The 16,660-nt window shown below is 46.0% G+C and overlaps 1 protein-coding gene across 1 annotated transcript; it reads right to left on the minus strand.

Moving 5' to 3' along the window:
- Positions 1 to 1,397: 1,397 nt before the first annotated feature.
- Positions 1,398 to 1,808, minus strand: LOC128781257 (large ribosomal subunit protein eL27-like). The gene has a single exon (XM_053927381.1). It carries the CDS (start codon positions 1,806 to 1,808, stop codon positions 1,398 to 1,400), a length of 411 nt encoding a protein of 136 aa, XP_053783356.1.
- Positions 1,809 to 16,660: the final 14,852 nt, after the last annotated feature.

Raw genomic sequence — 16,660 nt, forward strand, 5'->3', positions numbered from 1 at the left:
TTATCTGTGCACGAATGTGGGGCCCCGAGGTGCTACCCACTGCTCTGCCTGCCCCACTCTCCGCTACTCTGAGTCCGGCCCTCTGGGTTTATCTGCACAAAGGTAGGGTTGCAGGGTCTGCTAGTGCTCAGACTGCCTGCCCCTTTCGTCCCACACTCCGCCAGTCTCAGTCCCGCCACGGCCAGTGAGTCCTTTCCACCCCGGTGCCCGTCTCTGCCCCTCCTACCGGTCTGGATGAATGTTTATTTTTTATTTCCTTGGTGTCGGACCCCCTTGCCGTTCGATTCTCTGTCAGTTCTGGTTGTGCGAGGAGGCGCAGTGTGTCTACCTACGCCGCCATCTTGGTTCTCTATTATGTGCATTCTCTTATTAGTGATTTTCCTTTCTCTGCTTTCCTTCCTCCCATTGAATTTTCCCATGAGGAACGATTTTTTAACCTACGTTTTTCTGTCAGTCTTGTAATATGTGACATTCTTTTATGTCACATTCAGAATAAGTGATCAACGTATGTACCTAATTTACTTCATCACTTTCCATTCGGTGCAAGCGTCTGAGTTCGTTATAAGACTAGTTTAACTGTTGCATCCAAGGAGGGCAAATTAGTTTATGATGAACCCTGCGAAGTGCATTTCACCTGTGTCCTGCCCCCCAACCCAGGTAAGCCAAGCAGCCCCTCCCCTGCCTGGACTTTCCCTACAGACAAGCTAGGCACACACAGAGAAATAAAAGGCTGGCATTGTTTTTGTCTTTATTATGTAGAGAAAGAAAATGGTCTGAGAACTATGAAGACAATTTGCTGGGGGAGGGTGGTGCAGGGAGGGGACTCTGCAGAAATCTCAGGGGTTCTTGCTGGCCAGAGTGGTCCAGGCCACAGCACTTCAGGTCCGCTTCCTGGGGCATTCGATGATGGCTGTCTCAGGACAGAGATGCTCAGAAGGGTCCCCTCCCTCAAGGACTGGGATGCTCAGAAGGGTCCCCTCCCTCAAGGACTGGGTTGCTCAGAAGGGTCCCCGCCCTCAAGGACTGGGATGCTGCTGGCTGGCTCGTTTAGAATCTAAGTGACCCCGCCCAGGGTTGGTCTGCAGATACACAGTATCAATCACCAACAATTGCAACTGCAAAACCCATGATAATGGGCAGGAACAGGAGGGACCCTGGGCGTTCGTCCTTGGGTGTAAATGTTGATCAAATCTCCCTTTGGATTTGTAAGGCTCTGAAGTTCAGAAAGGACTGCGATGCATAGAAACCTGAGTCATTCGTGAACCAGACACTGGAAGCTCAGCAGATTTTTAACATATTTGTATGTGTATCTATTTTAGTCACATACACACACAAACATAACTTCCCTTCAGTTTTTTTTAGTTTTTGGATTTTTAATGACTGAAACAAAAAAAGATCTAAAACTGCAGCTTCTGGAAGAACCATTTGTTCTTGCTGGTCTTGTATCTGTCTTCAAACTTGACCTTGGCCTCCCTTCGGGCCTTGCATTTCACAGCAGGGTCCCTGAAGATGTCCTTGTTGACGGCAGTTTTGTCCAAGGGGATGTCCACAGAGTACCTCGTGGGCGTGAGGTGATTGTAGCTATAAACTTTCACAAAAGACTTGATCTTAGACCTCTCGGCGATTTTCTTCTTGCCTGTGGCAGCTGTCCCTTTGCGGGGACAGTGGTCAATTCCAGCCAGCAGAGCATGGCTGTAGAGGAAGTCAGACCAGCCATCATCAATGTTCTTCACAACGACCACTTTGCGTCTGGAGTCGCGTCCAGCTAGGACCAGCACCACCTTCTTGGGTTTCATTAACTTGCCCATCTTGGCGGCAGCCACTGGGGCCTAGAGCAGTCCCTTAAGTTTTGAATGACTTATAGTCATATCTCTTGGATACGTTTTGGGATAATTGTATTTTATTTTAAAGTGTTATTATGAAAAAATTCAAGCATTCCCACAGAGAAAAAATAGTTTCATGGACCCAAATGTATCCACCACCCAAGCTTCACGGTTTTCCGTGTTTGACAGCCTTGCTTCCTCCATGGCTCGTGGCGGTTTCTGGTTTTGTTCTGTTTTCTCTGGAGTGTTGTCAAGTAAAACGTATGTGCCCTGTCAGTCTCCCCGTCAGTGCCACAGTGTCTACCCACAACGGGCCTGGCCTCTTTTATAATCGTGATGTTTTTTAGACTTCATTGTTTTAGCAATGATTTCTAAAAAGTTTTTTTTAATTAATTTATGTATTTATTTTAGAGAGAGGGAGAAAGAGATGGAGAGAAACATCGACCCGTTGCCTCTGACATGCCCCCAACCAGGAACCTGGCCGTAACCCAGGCCTGTGCCCTGACCAGTAGGTAATCTAACCAGCGACCTTTCTGTTTGCAGGGTGATGCCCAACTCACTGAGCCACACCAGTCAGGGCTTAACAATGACTCTATGTTATCCAATCAGCAGTTGGTATTCAAATTGCCCCGCCTTTGAAATGCCTCTTTTCAGCTGACTTCTTTGCATCGGAATTCAAAGAAGACCCACAGGTTGCATAGGCTTGATTTGTCTCACAGAAATATTTCTGATTTGTAGTTATTTATCATCCCTTCTTTTTCTTGCCTTTTATTGTTTAAAAATGTAGGTAATGTGTCCCCTAGAATTTTCCACTTCCTGAATTTGGCTGACTGTGCCCAAGGTGCTGTTTAATTTTCTTTTATACACATCGTCCTTGTGAACCTAAGATCTCGACATTTATTACATTTAGTTTGAATTTTATAGGCAAAAATACTTCATAAGTGAAGCTGCGTCTTCCTGCTGATCAAGAGGCACATTTTATCTGACAGTGAGATTAAGAACTGTAACTGGATTTTGGTGATGTAGGCTTGATCCCTCTGTTACAAATGTCCCCACTAGTGGCTTAATCAATGGTGTAACATCTGTTAGTGATCATTACCTAGATTAATTATATCCTGGGGGGGTGGAAAATGATGAATACTTCCTCCTATCATTCGTCTTCATTTATTAGTTGGGTGTCTACAGTAAAAATGTTCTTTCTCTCACTAATTGTTTTCTTTTTATTTTTCAGTCATAAAATATATTTTTATTTTAAAATTCTACATATGTAAGGTATGCAACACGATGTGGGTTTTTGTCAATATAGTTGGCATTCAACATTATTTTATATGATTGTGGTGTAGGTGTACAGCCCAGCGCTTGGACATTTATATAATTTATGAAGTGTTCCCCCCAAAAGTAAAGTAGCCCCCGGCACCTTACATAGTTGTTACAATATTATTGACAATATTCCGTGTTGAATTTACATCACTGTGACTATTTTGTAACCACCGATTTGTACTTCTGGATATTTTCACCTGTTTCTCACCCCTCAAAACCCCCTCTCATCTGCAACCATTGGTTTGTTCTCTGCATCTATGAGTCTCCTTCTGTTCTGTTTGTTTATTTTGTTATTTATATTCCACATATAAGTGAAATCATATGGTATTTGTCTTTCTCTAACTTACTTCATTTATTTCACTCTCGGCCCATTTATGTTCTCACAAATGGTAAGATTTTATTCTGAGGGGGGTTTGGCTGGGGTGGGGTGGAGGGCTGGGGAGAAAAGGCACACAACTGTAATTGAATAACAATAAAAAATTAAAAAAAAAGATTTTATTCTGTTTTATGGTCAAGTAATATTCCTTTATATATAAGTACCACAACTTATCTAATCATCTACTGATGGGCACTTAAGTTGCTTCCATATCTTAGCTATCGTGAATGGGCTGCAATGAACATAGGGGTGCTGACATCTTTTTGAATTTCAAGAATTGTTTTCTTAGGCTACAATGCAATTCATACCGCAATGGCTGGATAAGTAATTATTTCTCTTTGTCAGTCTGCAGAAAAAAGATACATCCTAGCAACATCCGATGATAATTAACAAGGGTTGTTAGTTTAAGTGTCGTTATAAATTGAACACCCGGGTTTTGGTGCATTTGATTAGTTTGACACTACCTGCTCAGATCCCCTGCCCCGCCCCTTGAGGAAGGAGACACCAAGCCCAGCTGGGCTGAGAATAACTCTCTGACAGCCTCCAGCTCTCAGTCCCAGGGGAGCCTGCCTCAGCACCTGGGTCTGGGACACAGGTGTTCCGAGGCAGCCATCAGCTGGTCACTGAGCCAGGCACATTGAACAAGAACCTTTAATGAGTAACCTTTGCTTCAGCCTCCATCCCTTGGCCTGGCAGAAAATGTGTCAGATCTGCATCACAGTCTGCAAGGTTTTCTTATCCAATTCTCCTTTTTCTTTTTTCCTTTCATAGGTATTAAGCTTCACTTTTAGAAAAAATTGCATGCCTGATTTCATCCCTGCATCCTCTAGAACCAGACAGTGTTTAAGTTCATTGTACTTGCTATTTCATTTGGTGGTCAGATTTTGTTATCTTAGGTCGGTGAAAGTCCGTCAACCTCACTCCTCCCCCCTTTATGGCGTGATCCTAGTCTTTCACACTGCCCTCGATTCCTGGTACAATAACGGACTGTGCAGGGGCAGCTCCCACTGTTCTGGCCCCTGACCCACAATTAGCCCCCTTCCCCAGGAAACTTAGTTCCGTTTACTGGGAAAAGTTTGTCAAAACCACATTGTTTTTCATTGATATGCTCAAAAATATTTTGTTGATAACTGAACCTTGTCCTTTTAAGTAGGCTAAGATATATATTTTTAAGAAAAAATCCCCGAGTCATAAATTTATAATAACCTCCCCATTTCAATGTTACAGATAGTTTTGAGCATGGAAGAACTCAGGAGACAGACAATAAAGAAACTCCCTGAGAAGCTTCTAGGTAAGAACCATGCTTCAGTGTAAGCTTGCATGTAAGAGCTTGGCGCTTGATATTCTATTAGGGAAAATCCACCTCCCAATGTTAATCTGGAAAGCCACTGGAATAACGGTTTAGAAAAGAATCACAACTATCTGGCTTTTTAGGGTTTGGGTACGTATGTTGAAAATTGAGTACAAATATAAAGGTCTGTGCACTTATCCTCAAAACAACAAATAAAATCTCAATTATGAAAAAACAATGCAGAACTAAAATTAAACAGTAGAACGTCAGTTGCCAAAAGTAGTGTGTAATAGTTATATACCCTGGAGATAATGACATAATACACTGTAAAAATATGATTAGAAGGATAGTCTATAGAAAGAAACATTTCTACATCTTGGAGCTATAACACATGGGAAAAACTGTTAGGTGACAATTGAGAGAAGATAATTCCAGAGTCTAAAACTCACAAGTGATTAATAGCTGTATACGGAGCACATGCAGCCTCTACAAATCAAAATGATAAGGCAGGAAATCCAAAGGGAAACTTTCAAGGGATGTGAATAGGTCATTCACAGAAGAATAGCATCACACAGGTAAACTCTGCTTTTCAAAAGTTCACTTTACACCCCTTAGCTTTTCTGAAAGCTCTACATAGGTACCTGTTTTCACTAATAGAGAGAAATGCGAAAAGAATGTTTGCTGTTATGAAAACAGGTGAGAAGTAAAAGTAGAATTCAGCGTCTCTTTTTCCCACTGTTAGGGAGGCAGCGTGCACCTGGAGCAGCGAGAGTGGCCTGGCTCGCTCCTTCCCTGGCGACCGTGCTCTGCATCTCAGCATCTCAGCATCGAGCAGCCCCGGCTTTGAGCTGTGTCAGTGAGCATTTGTGCTTTATCTTGGTTCACTGTGTGCTTCCGTTAGGTGTGAGGAAAGCCTACGAGAGCTTGTGGGGTGTTGCACTTAGAATAAATTTGGTGTAATAAAGCATTTCCATCCTGGCGAACAAAGACACTGTGCATGCACTGAGCTGGCCTGGGTCTACCGTTCATACTACTTACATGCAGAGAGAAAGAACCTAGAAAGCTGCTGAAGTTACTATTGGCCCTCTGGTAGCAAGTGGTCTAGTTAGTCGGCATCCAGGAATGGAAAAAGGAAGTCTCCTGCCTGAGTGAATTGACAGGTATATAAAGCGCAGTATTCCATCATCTTATAACAATATTGAAGGAGAAATCAAGTCAGTGTTTTTAATAAGTGAAACTACCCTATAAACACATTATTTCTACCTCATAGAGTCTGTATATTTCTCATATTGCCAAGACAGCACTTCTGATTTGCCCTAAATTAATTAGAGCAGGCCACAGGAAGGAAGGGAGAGACAGGAGGGGTTACCAGCTGCAGGGAAAAACCAGAAAGACCCTGCTTACATCCCTGAGTTTTTGTAGAAACAGAATTATCTTCCAGGTGCCCATCTCTGGGGTTGTCTAAGGAAAAAGCCAGGTGCCACGGGTCAGCAGGAGCCTCTGCTCCGGGCTTACCCAGGAGCTCTCCAGACGGCTGCCACCAAACCAAACCCCTCTTCTGAAGGATTAAGTCTCTGCTCCAGAGCTAGCCCCGTTTCGCCTTCACCCACCCCCTTATCCATAGCCTTACGTCTTTCATCCCCAAACTGTTTCCACAAAAGAGCCCATCAACTCCAGGACGCACACTTGGATTTTCCATGTACACCTGGTTCATCCCCAGGACCTCATCCTTTTTGGACTAGCATTTGGCTTAGTGAACCCTTTCTTTCACAGAGCTTTTGGCTGTGGAAGTTTTTTGGCAAACAATATCATGCTGCTTTTACTATATGTAAGTGTTATTTTAGGTTTTATGTATTATTTGGTATAATTTGGCAGGGTATTTTGAGTCTGGGAATGCTCAAAAAATGTTTCATATAGGCCTGGCTGGTGTGGCTAAGTAGATGGAGTGCTACCAAGGGTGGCCTGCTGGAGTCCCAGTCAGAGCAGACGCCTGGGTTGTGAGCCAGGTTCCCCAGTCGAGGGCGCACAAGAGGCTATCACATATTGATGTTTCTCTTTCTCCCTTCCCCTCTCTCTAAAAGTAAATAATATCTTCAAAATTTTTTCATATAAATTTATGTTAATTTCTTGGTTCTCTGCCATTTCAGTTCAAGAAAGTTGCATACGAGCACTGTGCTTTCATGTAGCAGGGACTAAAGAGTGTATGGGCTAAAGAGTGTATAAAGAGAGGCTCGAAAGCATCATAGATAAGTAAATGTTAAAACTACAACACTGCCAAAGGGGGAAATATGAGCAACGTGAGTAATGCAAAGAGTTGGTGAGGACTTGAGAACACACCTTCCCTCGGGACTGGCATCAGTGTGGATTCAGAACAGCAATACGGTCACATGCGGGGAGCTTTGTACACTTTCCCCTTGTCCCTCTGCACCACACCCCTGGGCTATGTCACAGAAAAACGCCCCAAAAAGGCCCAGAGAGTGTGTACGTGATGACGTTCATCATACCACTGCGCGTCACACGGGGGGTTGGAAGCCACCGTGATATTCATCAGCAGGGACGTGTTTATATAAACGTGGTGTATTCTTACTACGAAACATATGCAGCAGCTACAGGAAACAGACATGCCATAGGTATAGAAACCTTGACTTTAAAATCATAATGATGAGTGAATAATGAAAACAGAAATGTGTATCTGAGTATATCATTTATATACATCAAAAACACAGTCGCACATTAAAATCCTACACATTTACACGGATGCATACATAATTTTTAAAATATTGAAAAATTAGCATGAGGCAAGAGAAGAACTGGGTGGAGATAAGAGAATATAATAGGATGGAATGAAAGAAATAAAATAGCATGTTTTTACGAGCTATTTTATATAATTCATTATGTAAAATTCACTTTACATGATGTAATTCTTAGCAAATTATCATAATGAATTTACATAATTTATTATGATAATTTGCTAAGAATTCGGCATCTGTCATATAAGCAATAATAAAAAGGTGGGTTTTCCAAAATATCATCCAATAACTACTTCAAATGTGTTTATTCTTCCATATAAATCTTTAAATCTTCTATTCACATATAATTACATATTTTCTTTTAAATCTTTTATTAATAAACACATTAAATATTCTATTCACTGGAAATTTACTTTGGAATAATGAGGGAGGGAGGGAGGGAGCCACCTATGTTTATCCCTAGTGGTAAGTAGCTAGTTGATGTTGCACATATTTGATGAATAATTAATATTTTCCCACTACTTCGAGAAACTATCACTATTGTATACTAAATTCCAATATGCATTTAAAATGATTTCGACAGATGTCACATTAAAATCAATTTAGAAATCATTAACAAAAAGTTACCGCAGTATGCCAAATATTTGGAAGTAAAACAGCAATAAATATCTAAATACCCATGAGTCACAGAAAAACAATCACAGTGGAAATTACAAAATATTTTAATTGATTTTTAATGAATATTTAACATCAACCTTGAAGAATATGCCTAAAATCTCATGTGGAGAGATAAATATTCACCTTTAAATGACTATATTTAAAAAACTAATACCTATAATATTAATTAAGGATCTACTTCAAGAGATTAGAAAACTAATGGAAACTAAGTTCAAAGAAATTAGAAGGAAATAATTATAAGAATAAACATTAATGATGTAGACATTACACAGACATTATAAATGATTAACAAGACCACCATAGATAGCCCCTAATAAGATTAACTAATAGAAATAGAACTGACGAGGAGTAAATTAATAATATCATAAGATCAGGAATAAAAAAGAACATCACTACAGAATCTGTAAACAGTAGAGAGACAATCATGATAGTATAAGTGGCCTTATATCAACAAATTGAAAGTTTAGATAAAAAAGACATATTCCTTGAAAATCATGATTTACCACAGAGATACGGTAAATCCTACAGAAATTTGGGGCATGCCCCTTTGATACCATTTTTAGGGTACCAGTGGCCCAGGGCACACCAACTAAAGGAAAATTTATTGTATCTTGAACTTTGTATCTTGAAATTTATTGTATCTTGAAAATTTATTGTATCTTATTGTATTCTTACCACCAATAAGCAGAGCACTTGGGGCCTCTTGCAGTTTTTTATCCTTAATTTTTTTCATTGATTCTCAAGAAAGGGGAATGGAGGGAGGAAGAGGAGAGAAATGTCTACGTGAGAGAGAAACACGGTTCAGTTGCCTCTTGCTGAGTCCCTGACAGGGGACCAAACATGGAGCCAGGCATGTGCCCTGCCAGGGAATGGAACCCGAGACCTTTCTGTTTGCAGGACGAGGCCCAACCTACTGAGCCACGCTTGCCAGGGCCACTTTCAGATGTGAAAACAGCATGGGCCACTGTTGGCAACAGCACTCCACCCATTTAGTCAGGGACTCATGAGTCTCTGGAGGTCAGATGGAGCCCAGAGGAAGAGAGGGATCTTGTCCATGGCAGGACAAAGCTGCTGAAGATGCTAACGTGCACTTTCGGCCCCACAGGACCCAGTGTATCCAATACACAGCCCAGGCACCTGACCATGGAGCTGGAAATGCCCCTGGAAATCCAGCTGATCAGACTCACTGAGTCATACACTTGGGTGGCTGCTGCAGCATCCATGATATGGTGCATTCAGAAATGAGCCCAGGTACCCAGGGCTCATTAGGAAACCAAATACGTGACCCGGAGCCCAATGGCATCTTCCCGTGTTGCAGGAATTCAGGTCACACCTGCACCTGTTTGCTACGGACAGTTGATGAAGGAGGCATGCATTTGGACCAGTTCATGGAAGAGCTGGTTCAATAATTGACTGTTACCAAATTGTGGGTTAGGACAGGACGGTGATAAAGGACAGTGGTGAGGAGAAATCTGCTTACAGGGCAGCGCTGATAGAAGTGGACTTGATCCTGAATTTTTTTTGAGAGGTAAGTGACCTGAAGATCTTAAATACATACACATCATGTAAATAGCATGCCGTATTTCCAGGCAGTGGGAGTAGTTTGCCCAGGGGGCCACCTGCTGGTAAGAGCAAGATGGGAAACCGCTTCAGCTACATCCCAGAGTTTTGGTGTGCTGTTTCCTTTTTTGTTGTTTGAAGAAGTAGTTGTTTCCATTTATGTATTCTTTGACCCAATGGTGTCCTGATTTCCTTGAATTTTCTTTCTGTGTCTCCTGGTAGCTCACTGAGCTTCCCCAAAGTAGCTATTTTGAATTCTTCATCAAGGAATTAGCAGAACCTCACAGCTTTCATGTTGATTACTGGAAGATTATGGGGACCCATCGGTAGTGTCACGTGCCCTGGAGTTTTCGTGTTCCCTGAAGGTTGACATTTCTGTCTTTGCCTTGGAAACAGCAGTCACCTCCTCCAGCCTTCGCTGACTTGGGCGGAGAAATGCAAGAGGACTCAGGTTATTTCTCTCAGACCTGTGTGTACTCCTGCTCCACGCTTCTTGCGCCCTCTTGTGGCGGAACTCTGGAGCTTGACTGCCTTCTCTGATCTTGCAATGAACCTGGCCTAGTGCTGACAGCCTCTTTAGTTTTCCCAAAGGTGGCGCTCAAGTTCAAGTTCGCGGTTTTCCTCTACCTGCAAATCCCAGTCAGCTTTCCGCCTAGGCTGTCAGTCTGTAAGTGCCTCATTGTCAGCGTCCGCACAGCTAGGGGAGCTGTGCTCACACACCCACTCTCACGCCTCCCACATCCCACCTTCCCCTCCCCCCCCCCCCCCGCGAGAAATCACAGGCGGGGAAGATCTCTCAACCGTAAGCTGTGCTGCTTTGGGGGCAAGGATAAGCTGTTTCTTTCTCCAAAGAAAGCATCCAAACTTTTTTTTTTCAACTCAATGGAAACCTAGACTTCCACAAAGGTTTCTTCTCCGTTGGTGATTGTTTTAAAGTGTTTTTATAGGGGCTGCAAGACTACAGCCAAGAGGGCTTGTGCTGTTTCACAGGCCACTGCGGGATCCACAGCAGGTCCACATGCCTCTTACCTGACAGGTGGTTGAGACTCCTCCCAGGTCCATGGGTGCAGGGTCCCATGGCTCCCACCAAAGCACTTTTGTCTGTGTGGGACCAGTTTAATGTTGCTGAGGGCCGAAGACAACCTATCCCACCATGACGCTCTTGTCACTCCTCAGAAAACTGACTTGGGCCAGTCTGCCTGGCAGTGTTGCTGGGGAAGAAAGGGGAAGGAAGGGCTAGCGGGCGAGTGTCTGCTAGGGTGGGCAGGAAAGAGCCAAGAGCAGGGATGACGCCTGCAGGCAGGGCCCGGGCTGAGCGTTTTAGCCACAGGGCGTTTAAGGGAAGGGATGACAATTGCCTTAAAATAAGACACAACCCAGGTGAGGAAGAAAAGGATTTTTTTTTTACATTATAAAGATTCATTCACTCAACAAATATTTATTAAGCACCTACTATGTGTAAGATACTGCTCTGGGCACTTCAAATACATAAGAGAACAAAGCAATGTATCTGTTTTCATGGGGCTCATGTTTAATGATGGCACGTTTGGTGTGACGCATTGAGAAAATACTGAACCTTGTAAGGAAGAGAAACAGCATTCTCTCATCCCACCACCAACAGCCAGCCAGTGTTAACATTCTGTTGCATTTTTCGTTCACTTCTTGCTATGCCCGTGCTCACACATCTATATCATCCAACGCTTGGGGTTTTATTGTACCCGTGATTTACATGGTACTATAGGATTTGTGAAAGGATATGAAACTGTCAAACCCTCTTCATAAAAACTGCTCAGTGGTGTTCTAGAAATCGTATCAGTCAATGGTCTGAGAATTATTAGGGGCTGAAATTCAGCAAGACTTTGTAATATGTTGATTAGATGCATGTGTGTGACAGAGAGAAAAGTAGGAGAGGAAAACAAAAGAAATACTCCTCAGGTTTATGACTCATTCTACTAATGGGTTGGTATAGGTATCCGTGACCCAGAACACAACTCAGTGAGAGGAGCAAATGTGATGTGCAGAAGAGGTAGCTCTGAGGCCCCCCGAGGGCGCGCCCCCAGCCCCCAGCATGGAGCTCACCAGCAAGGCCAGAGCTGCAGATGCAGGTCTGGACTGTGCATTAAGCACGACCAGGTGTGAGATCACCTATCTGGAGTGCATGCAGAAAGAAAGGGTGAGCAGCTCGTTCCGTGGGCCTGGCGCCGATGCCACAGACGCACTGGAGCTCACTCAGATTGTGACTGCGCGCCACCTTCACAGTGCGGCACAGCTCGGGGCCTCGCTGGGCGCGCGCCTTCCAAGGTCGTGGCGATCTGCAGTCCGTCTCCCGCTTAGGGCGACCGGGCCAGCGAAAGCCGCTGGGACCCGGATTCCTTTGCGGGCTCAGGCTCGCTGGCGGCTGCTGCTGGGGTCTTTAGTGCCTCTAGCGAGAGGCTCGGAATGCGCTGCTCTGGGCTTGCCTTCCGGGGGCTCTGGGCTCCGGTGAAGAGTCTGTACCGCTGGTGGACCGAGCACAGACGCCAACAGGACTGGAAAGCACTTCCCCGTTGTAAGCGCCACCATAGCCTTGTAACAGGGTGCAGCCAAATGTGGGCGGGGGGGCGGGCAAAGAAGGATTTGTAGTCGGGTGGAGAACTCAGGGTATTCAGGAAATAGAAAAAATATATGAAGGATGTCCCCACCCCCACAAGTCTGAGCTGAGGGTTGGGACGCCTGGAGCAGGGCCATTGGGAGTTGTTTTGAATAGCAACAGCTTCGCAGCTAACCTCCCGCATGGTCATTTAACATATCTATCACCTTTAACTGTTTCCATGGATGTGTTAAATAACTGTGGCCACCCTTAGAGCCAGGGGCACAGGAGTGACACCCACCCAAGATGTAATGAGGCAGCTCCCCCTGGTTACAGCACCTGCTGGAGAGCTTGCAGAGCATTGGCTCCTTGCCAGGTGAAGTCAGTTATGGGAGGAGTTGGAAATAGGGCTGCAGAGGAAGCAGCCCTATTGGTGCTGAGATTGAAACCCAGGTGCAGCAGCCTTGCTGGGAGAGGACCACTCGGCTTTGGCGAGAGTCAGAAGCACACGGATTTGGGGTGCTCCCTTTTGTCATGTGGCTTAGGAAGCAGGAGACACTTTGCCTGGAAGAAAGGGGGTGAGAGGACTCTTGCTGGTGAGACATGAGAAGGTGCCACAGGGTTTGGCATTAACTGGAGATCTCCACACGACACACAGCTGATGGTGCCGGGAACCCAAGCCAGGGACTTCTACTTCTTTTCCTGAGAAACAGTATCCTGGACCTCCAGGAGGGGAGAATGAAGGACTGTGTGTGTCTGTGGGTATTGTACAGAACTTTACTCGTTTTCATGCACACACGGAGTCATACTCTCAGTCTGTATGAATGCGAAATCAATAATTCCTTTCATTTTCACCCATGTCTGGCATTGAAAGATGTCTTTCCCCTGACACCTGGCAAGTAGAACAAGTAAGGAGTGGGGGAGGGGGCAATGCCCAGAGCAAAAGGGGGTCCATTCAGTAAGAATATACCATCCACCAAACCCCCACCACGCGGTCTGTACTATAGCAGACTGGGGACTCTGCCAGTAACTGGTGGAGGGACAGGAGTCACAGCCCAGAGTTTTCAGACATAAGAAACCACGGAGGCTGGAGCTGTGGCGCCCAGTCACAGGCGTCCCAGGCCGGATTCACGAAGTCGAGAAAGTGCTGCTCCATCACAGAGAGCTCAGCCCAGGAGGACACAAGCGTCCGAGCTGATGCAGGAACCAAAGTCTTCAGCCGTACCAGCAGCCTCGGTATTTATGCTCTTCTCCCTGTTGGGCGGATGCAAGCCAGACGTCAAAAACAAAAAGAAACCGTGTAGTTGAAAACGGAATTACCCGCAACGAACAAACTCAAGTGAAACGGTAGACGCGAAAGAAATACGAAACAACGGGCACGGGGCAACGAGCAATCACCACCACAGGACAAGGTAGGGAGAACCAGGAGCAAAACAAAGAGAGAAGCGACCCTGTGGCGGGGTGGGGGTGCGGGGCCGACCAGTGAACCCCGCAGGGAGGAGACAACCCCACAGATCTCCCTGAAATCAGCGCCCAGGCACCCCCTCTAAGCTTCTGCGCCCAGAGAGACGTTGCTAGAGAGCAACCGGAGAAATCACACCCACAGCCACAGGGCGAGCCCCCGCAGAGAAAACAGCGTTGCAGGGGTGTGAAAACGCGAATTTGAAGCCGCAGTTCTACCACACCAACAAAGCCACCGTCAAAAAATCCGTAACCTGAATGAAATACCAAAAAAGGGGCAAAGTACACGGAACAAGCTACTGCTCAGAAGTATGTGACAGCCACTATTAGCAAATCCTACAGAGAACTCTCCCTGCAGCAAGGGGCCAGCAAGTAGCAGGTGCTGGGGCGTGGGGGCGGGGCTAGGAAATGAAGTTGTGCCGAAAATCACCACTCAACCAACTCCACAGGGGCTCTACACAAGGAACACTGCTGGAGAAGAAACCGGAGAAAGCACACTTGCTCACACAGGGCAAACTACAGCTGGGCCAATGACGGTGCAGGGCTCCAAACACCGTTAGGCACGCAGATGCATCTGCACTGACGGCACTGTCCAAAAATCCGTCCACGGAACAACTTCACAGAAAGGAGCTCAGTGCAAGACTCAGCCTACCCGTGAGAAGTCTGTGGCAGGAACTATTGGCAATACGTAGGGAGAACTCTCCTTGCAGCAGGGGCACATCATTTAGGGCTTCAGGGGGGGGAGGAAACCAAGTGGTCCCTGAAATAATCCCCCACAAACACCACTGGGTCTCTATGCTCACAGACACACTCCCGCAGGGAAATCGGAGAAATCCGACAGGGTGCAACCGGTCTAGGGAAGGCACAGTCCCCAGCGAGGCTGGGCTCCAACAAGCTGGACCTGAAGAGGGACTTAATCTGCGTTAGCAACGTCACACTCAACAATACCGTCGTCGTACACCAAATGAAATACGGGAAAGGGGGCACAGTGCACGGTACAATCAGTGGATGGGAACGTAGCAGCAATCTCTAACGAACACCACAGGGAATGACCTGTGCAGGTGGCAGAGAGCAGCCAGGCAAGCAGGGAGAGAAAGAGCCCATCCAGGGTGGAAAGGAAACCACTGGGTCCCTGAAAACGGCACCCAGCTGGGGCCCTCTAGGGCTGTGTGTCAGTAGAGACTTGGCTGGAGAGAAACCTGAGAAATCAGCAGCTCTGGAAGAGGGCCTGCTGGGCCAGCCAACCCACAGCGTTGCCGTGGTCCAAAAAATCGTATTAGAAAACGGACTTAACCGCACTACCAACGTCATCTTCAAGGATTCTGTAGACCCAAAGAGGCCAAGAACGTAGCTTAGAGCAGGGCACAAGGTGTAGTTCAGGACTACCTAGGAGGATCTTTGCAAATCATACAGAGCAGTATCCCTGCAGGCAGGGAAGAGCTGTGATAAGCACCCAACTGCACCCCTCTACGGTTCCCTGCCCCTAGCGACATTGCCGGAGAGAACTCACAGAAATCTTACAGGCTGTAATGGGGCTGTTGAGGACACTGCCCACAGCTTTGCTGTGCTCCAAAAAACCGCATTTGGGTTTGTTTTAGTTTTAGTTTTGGGGGGCGTTATTTTTAGAGGGGGGAGGGAGGGAAAAGAGAGGGAGAGGAACATCAGTGTGCTGTTGCTGCTTCTGTGCTCCCAACTGGGAAACCTGGCCCTGAAAGCAGGCCTGTGCCCTGACTGGGAATCGAACCCGTGACTCTTTGGTTCACAGGCTGGCGCTCAACTCACTGAGCCACACCAACTGGGACCAAAAGAAAAGCATATCTGAGAAAGGACTTAACTTAACAATGTCAACTAAAGGATTTCATAGCCCCAAAAAGACGACGAAAGGAGCATAGAGCGAGAACTATCTGTAGGTCAGAACTCCCTAGGAGGAACTGTGGGCAAAACGCACAGACCACAAACCCTGCAGCCAGGGGAGAGCAGCTAGCTGTGGGGGGAGGACATGGAATCATTACTGTCCCTGTGTTAACCGGCTGGCTGGCACGCTCCCCTAGGGCTCTGTGCCATCAGGGACCTTGCTGGAGGAAAGCCGGGGACATCATACACGCTGCAGCAGGGCGAAGGCCGGCACAGCCAACAGTGGTGCAGTGGCCCAAAGACGCCCAACCCGAAATGGAGCTCATCCACACTAACCTCGTCAGAGCCCAAAACCCTTACACCCTTTGAAATACGAACATTGGAGCATAGAGTAGGGACAATCCATTAAGTCGGATCTATATATCTGAAACTACTAGCAAATGGCTGCGAGATACATCCCTGCAACTGGGGCACAGCAGCTAGAGGCGCAGTGGTCCAAAGAGTCGTGATGGAAAACGATGTTAATCTGCACTAAGTGCTTCAGTGTCAACATGGAGAAAATCCACATATCCCAGGAAACAGGAATAAAGGGGCACAGAGGGCAGAGCCATCAGTGGGTCAGAACAATGTAGCAAGACCCATCAGCAAACAGTAGAGGGAAGTAACTGTGCAGATGGCAGAAAGCAGCGAGGCGAGCAGGGAGGCAAAGAAACTACACTCAGGTGCTGTGAAAGCAGCACACAGCCATCGCCTCCAGGGCTGTGTGTCAGGAGAGGCTTTGCTGGAGAGGACCTGAGAAATGAGCCTCCCTGCACCCTGGCTTGCTGGGGCAGCCGGCCCACGTGTATGCTGCTGACTACGTAGTAAAGTCAGTATGTGTATTTTCAGAGAAAGACATTCACTCCTTTTTGTCTGGACTGTAATTCAACTTTATCATAAAGAGTACTGGTAATTCCAGATCTCTGATCATCTCTGCAG

Source organism: Desmodus rotundus, chromosome 1 (assembly GCF_022682495.2).
Source record: "Desmodus rotundus isolate HL8 chromosome 1, HLdesRot8A.1, whole genome shotgun sequence".
Lineage (NCBI taxonomy): Eukaryota > Metazoa > Chordata > Mammalia > Chiroptera > Phyllostomidae > Desmodus > Desmodus rotundus.

What these genes read in the sequence shown, in the direction of transcription:
- LOC128781257 (XM_053927381.1), bottom strand. Translation starts at nt 1,808, where the DNA reads ATGGGCAAGTTAATGAAACCCAAGAAGGTGGTGCTGGTCCTAGCTGGA.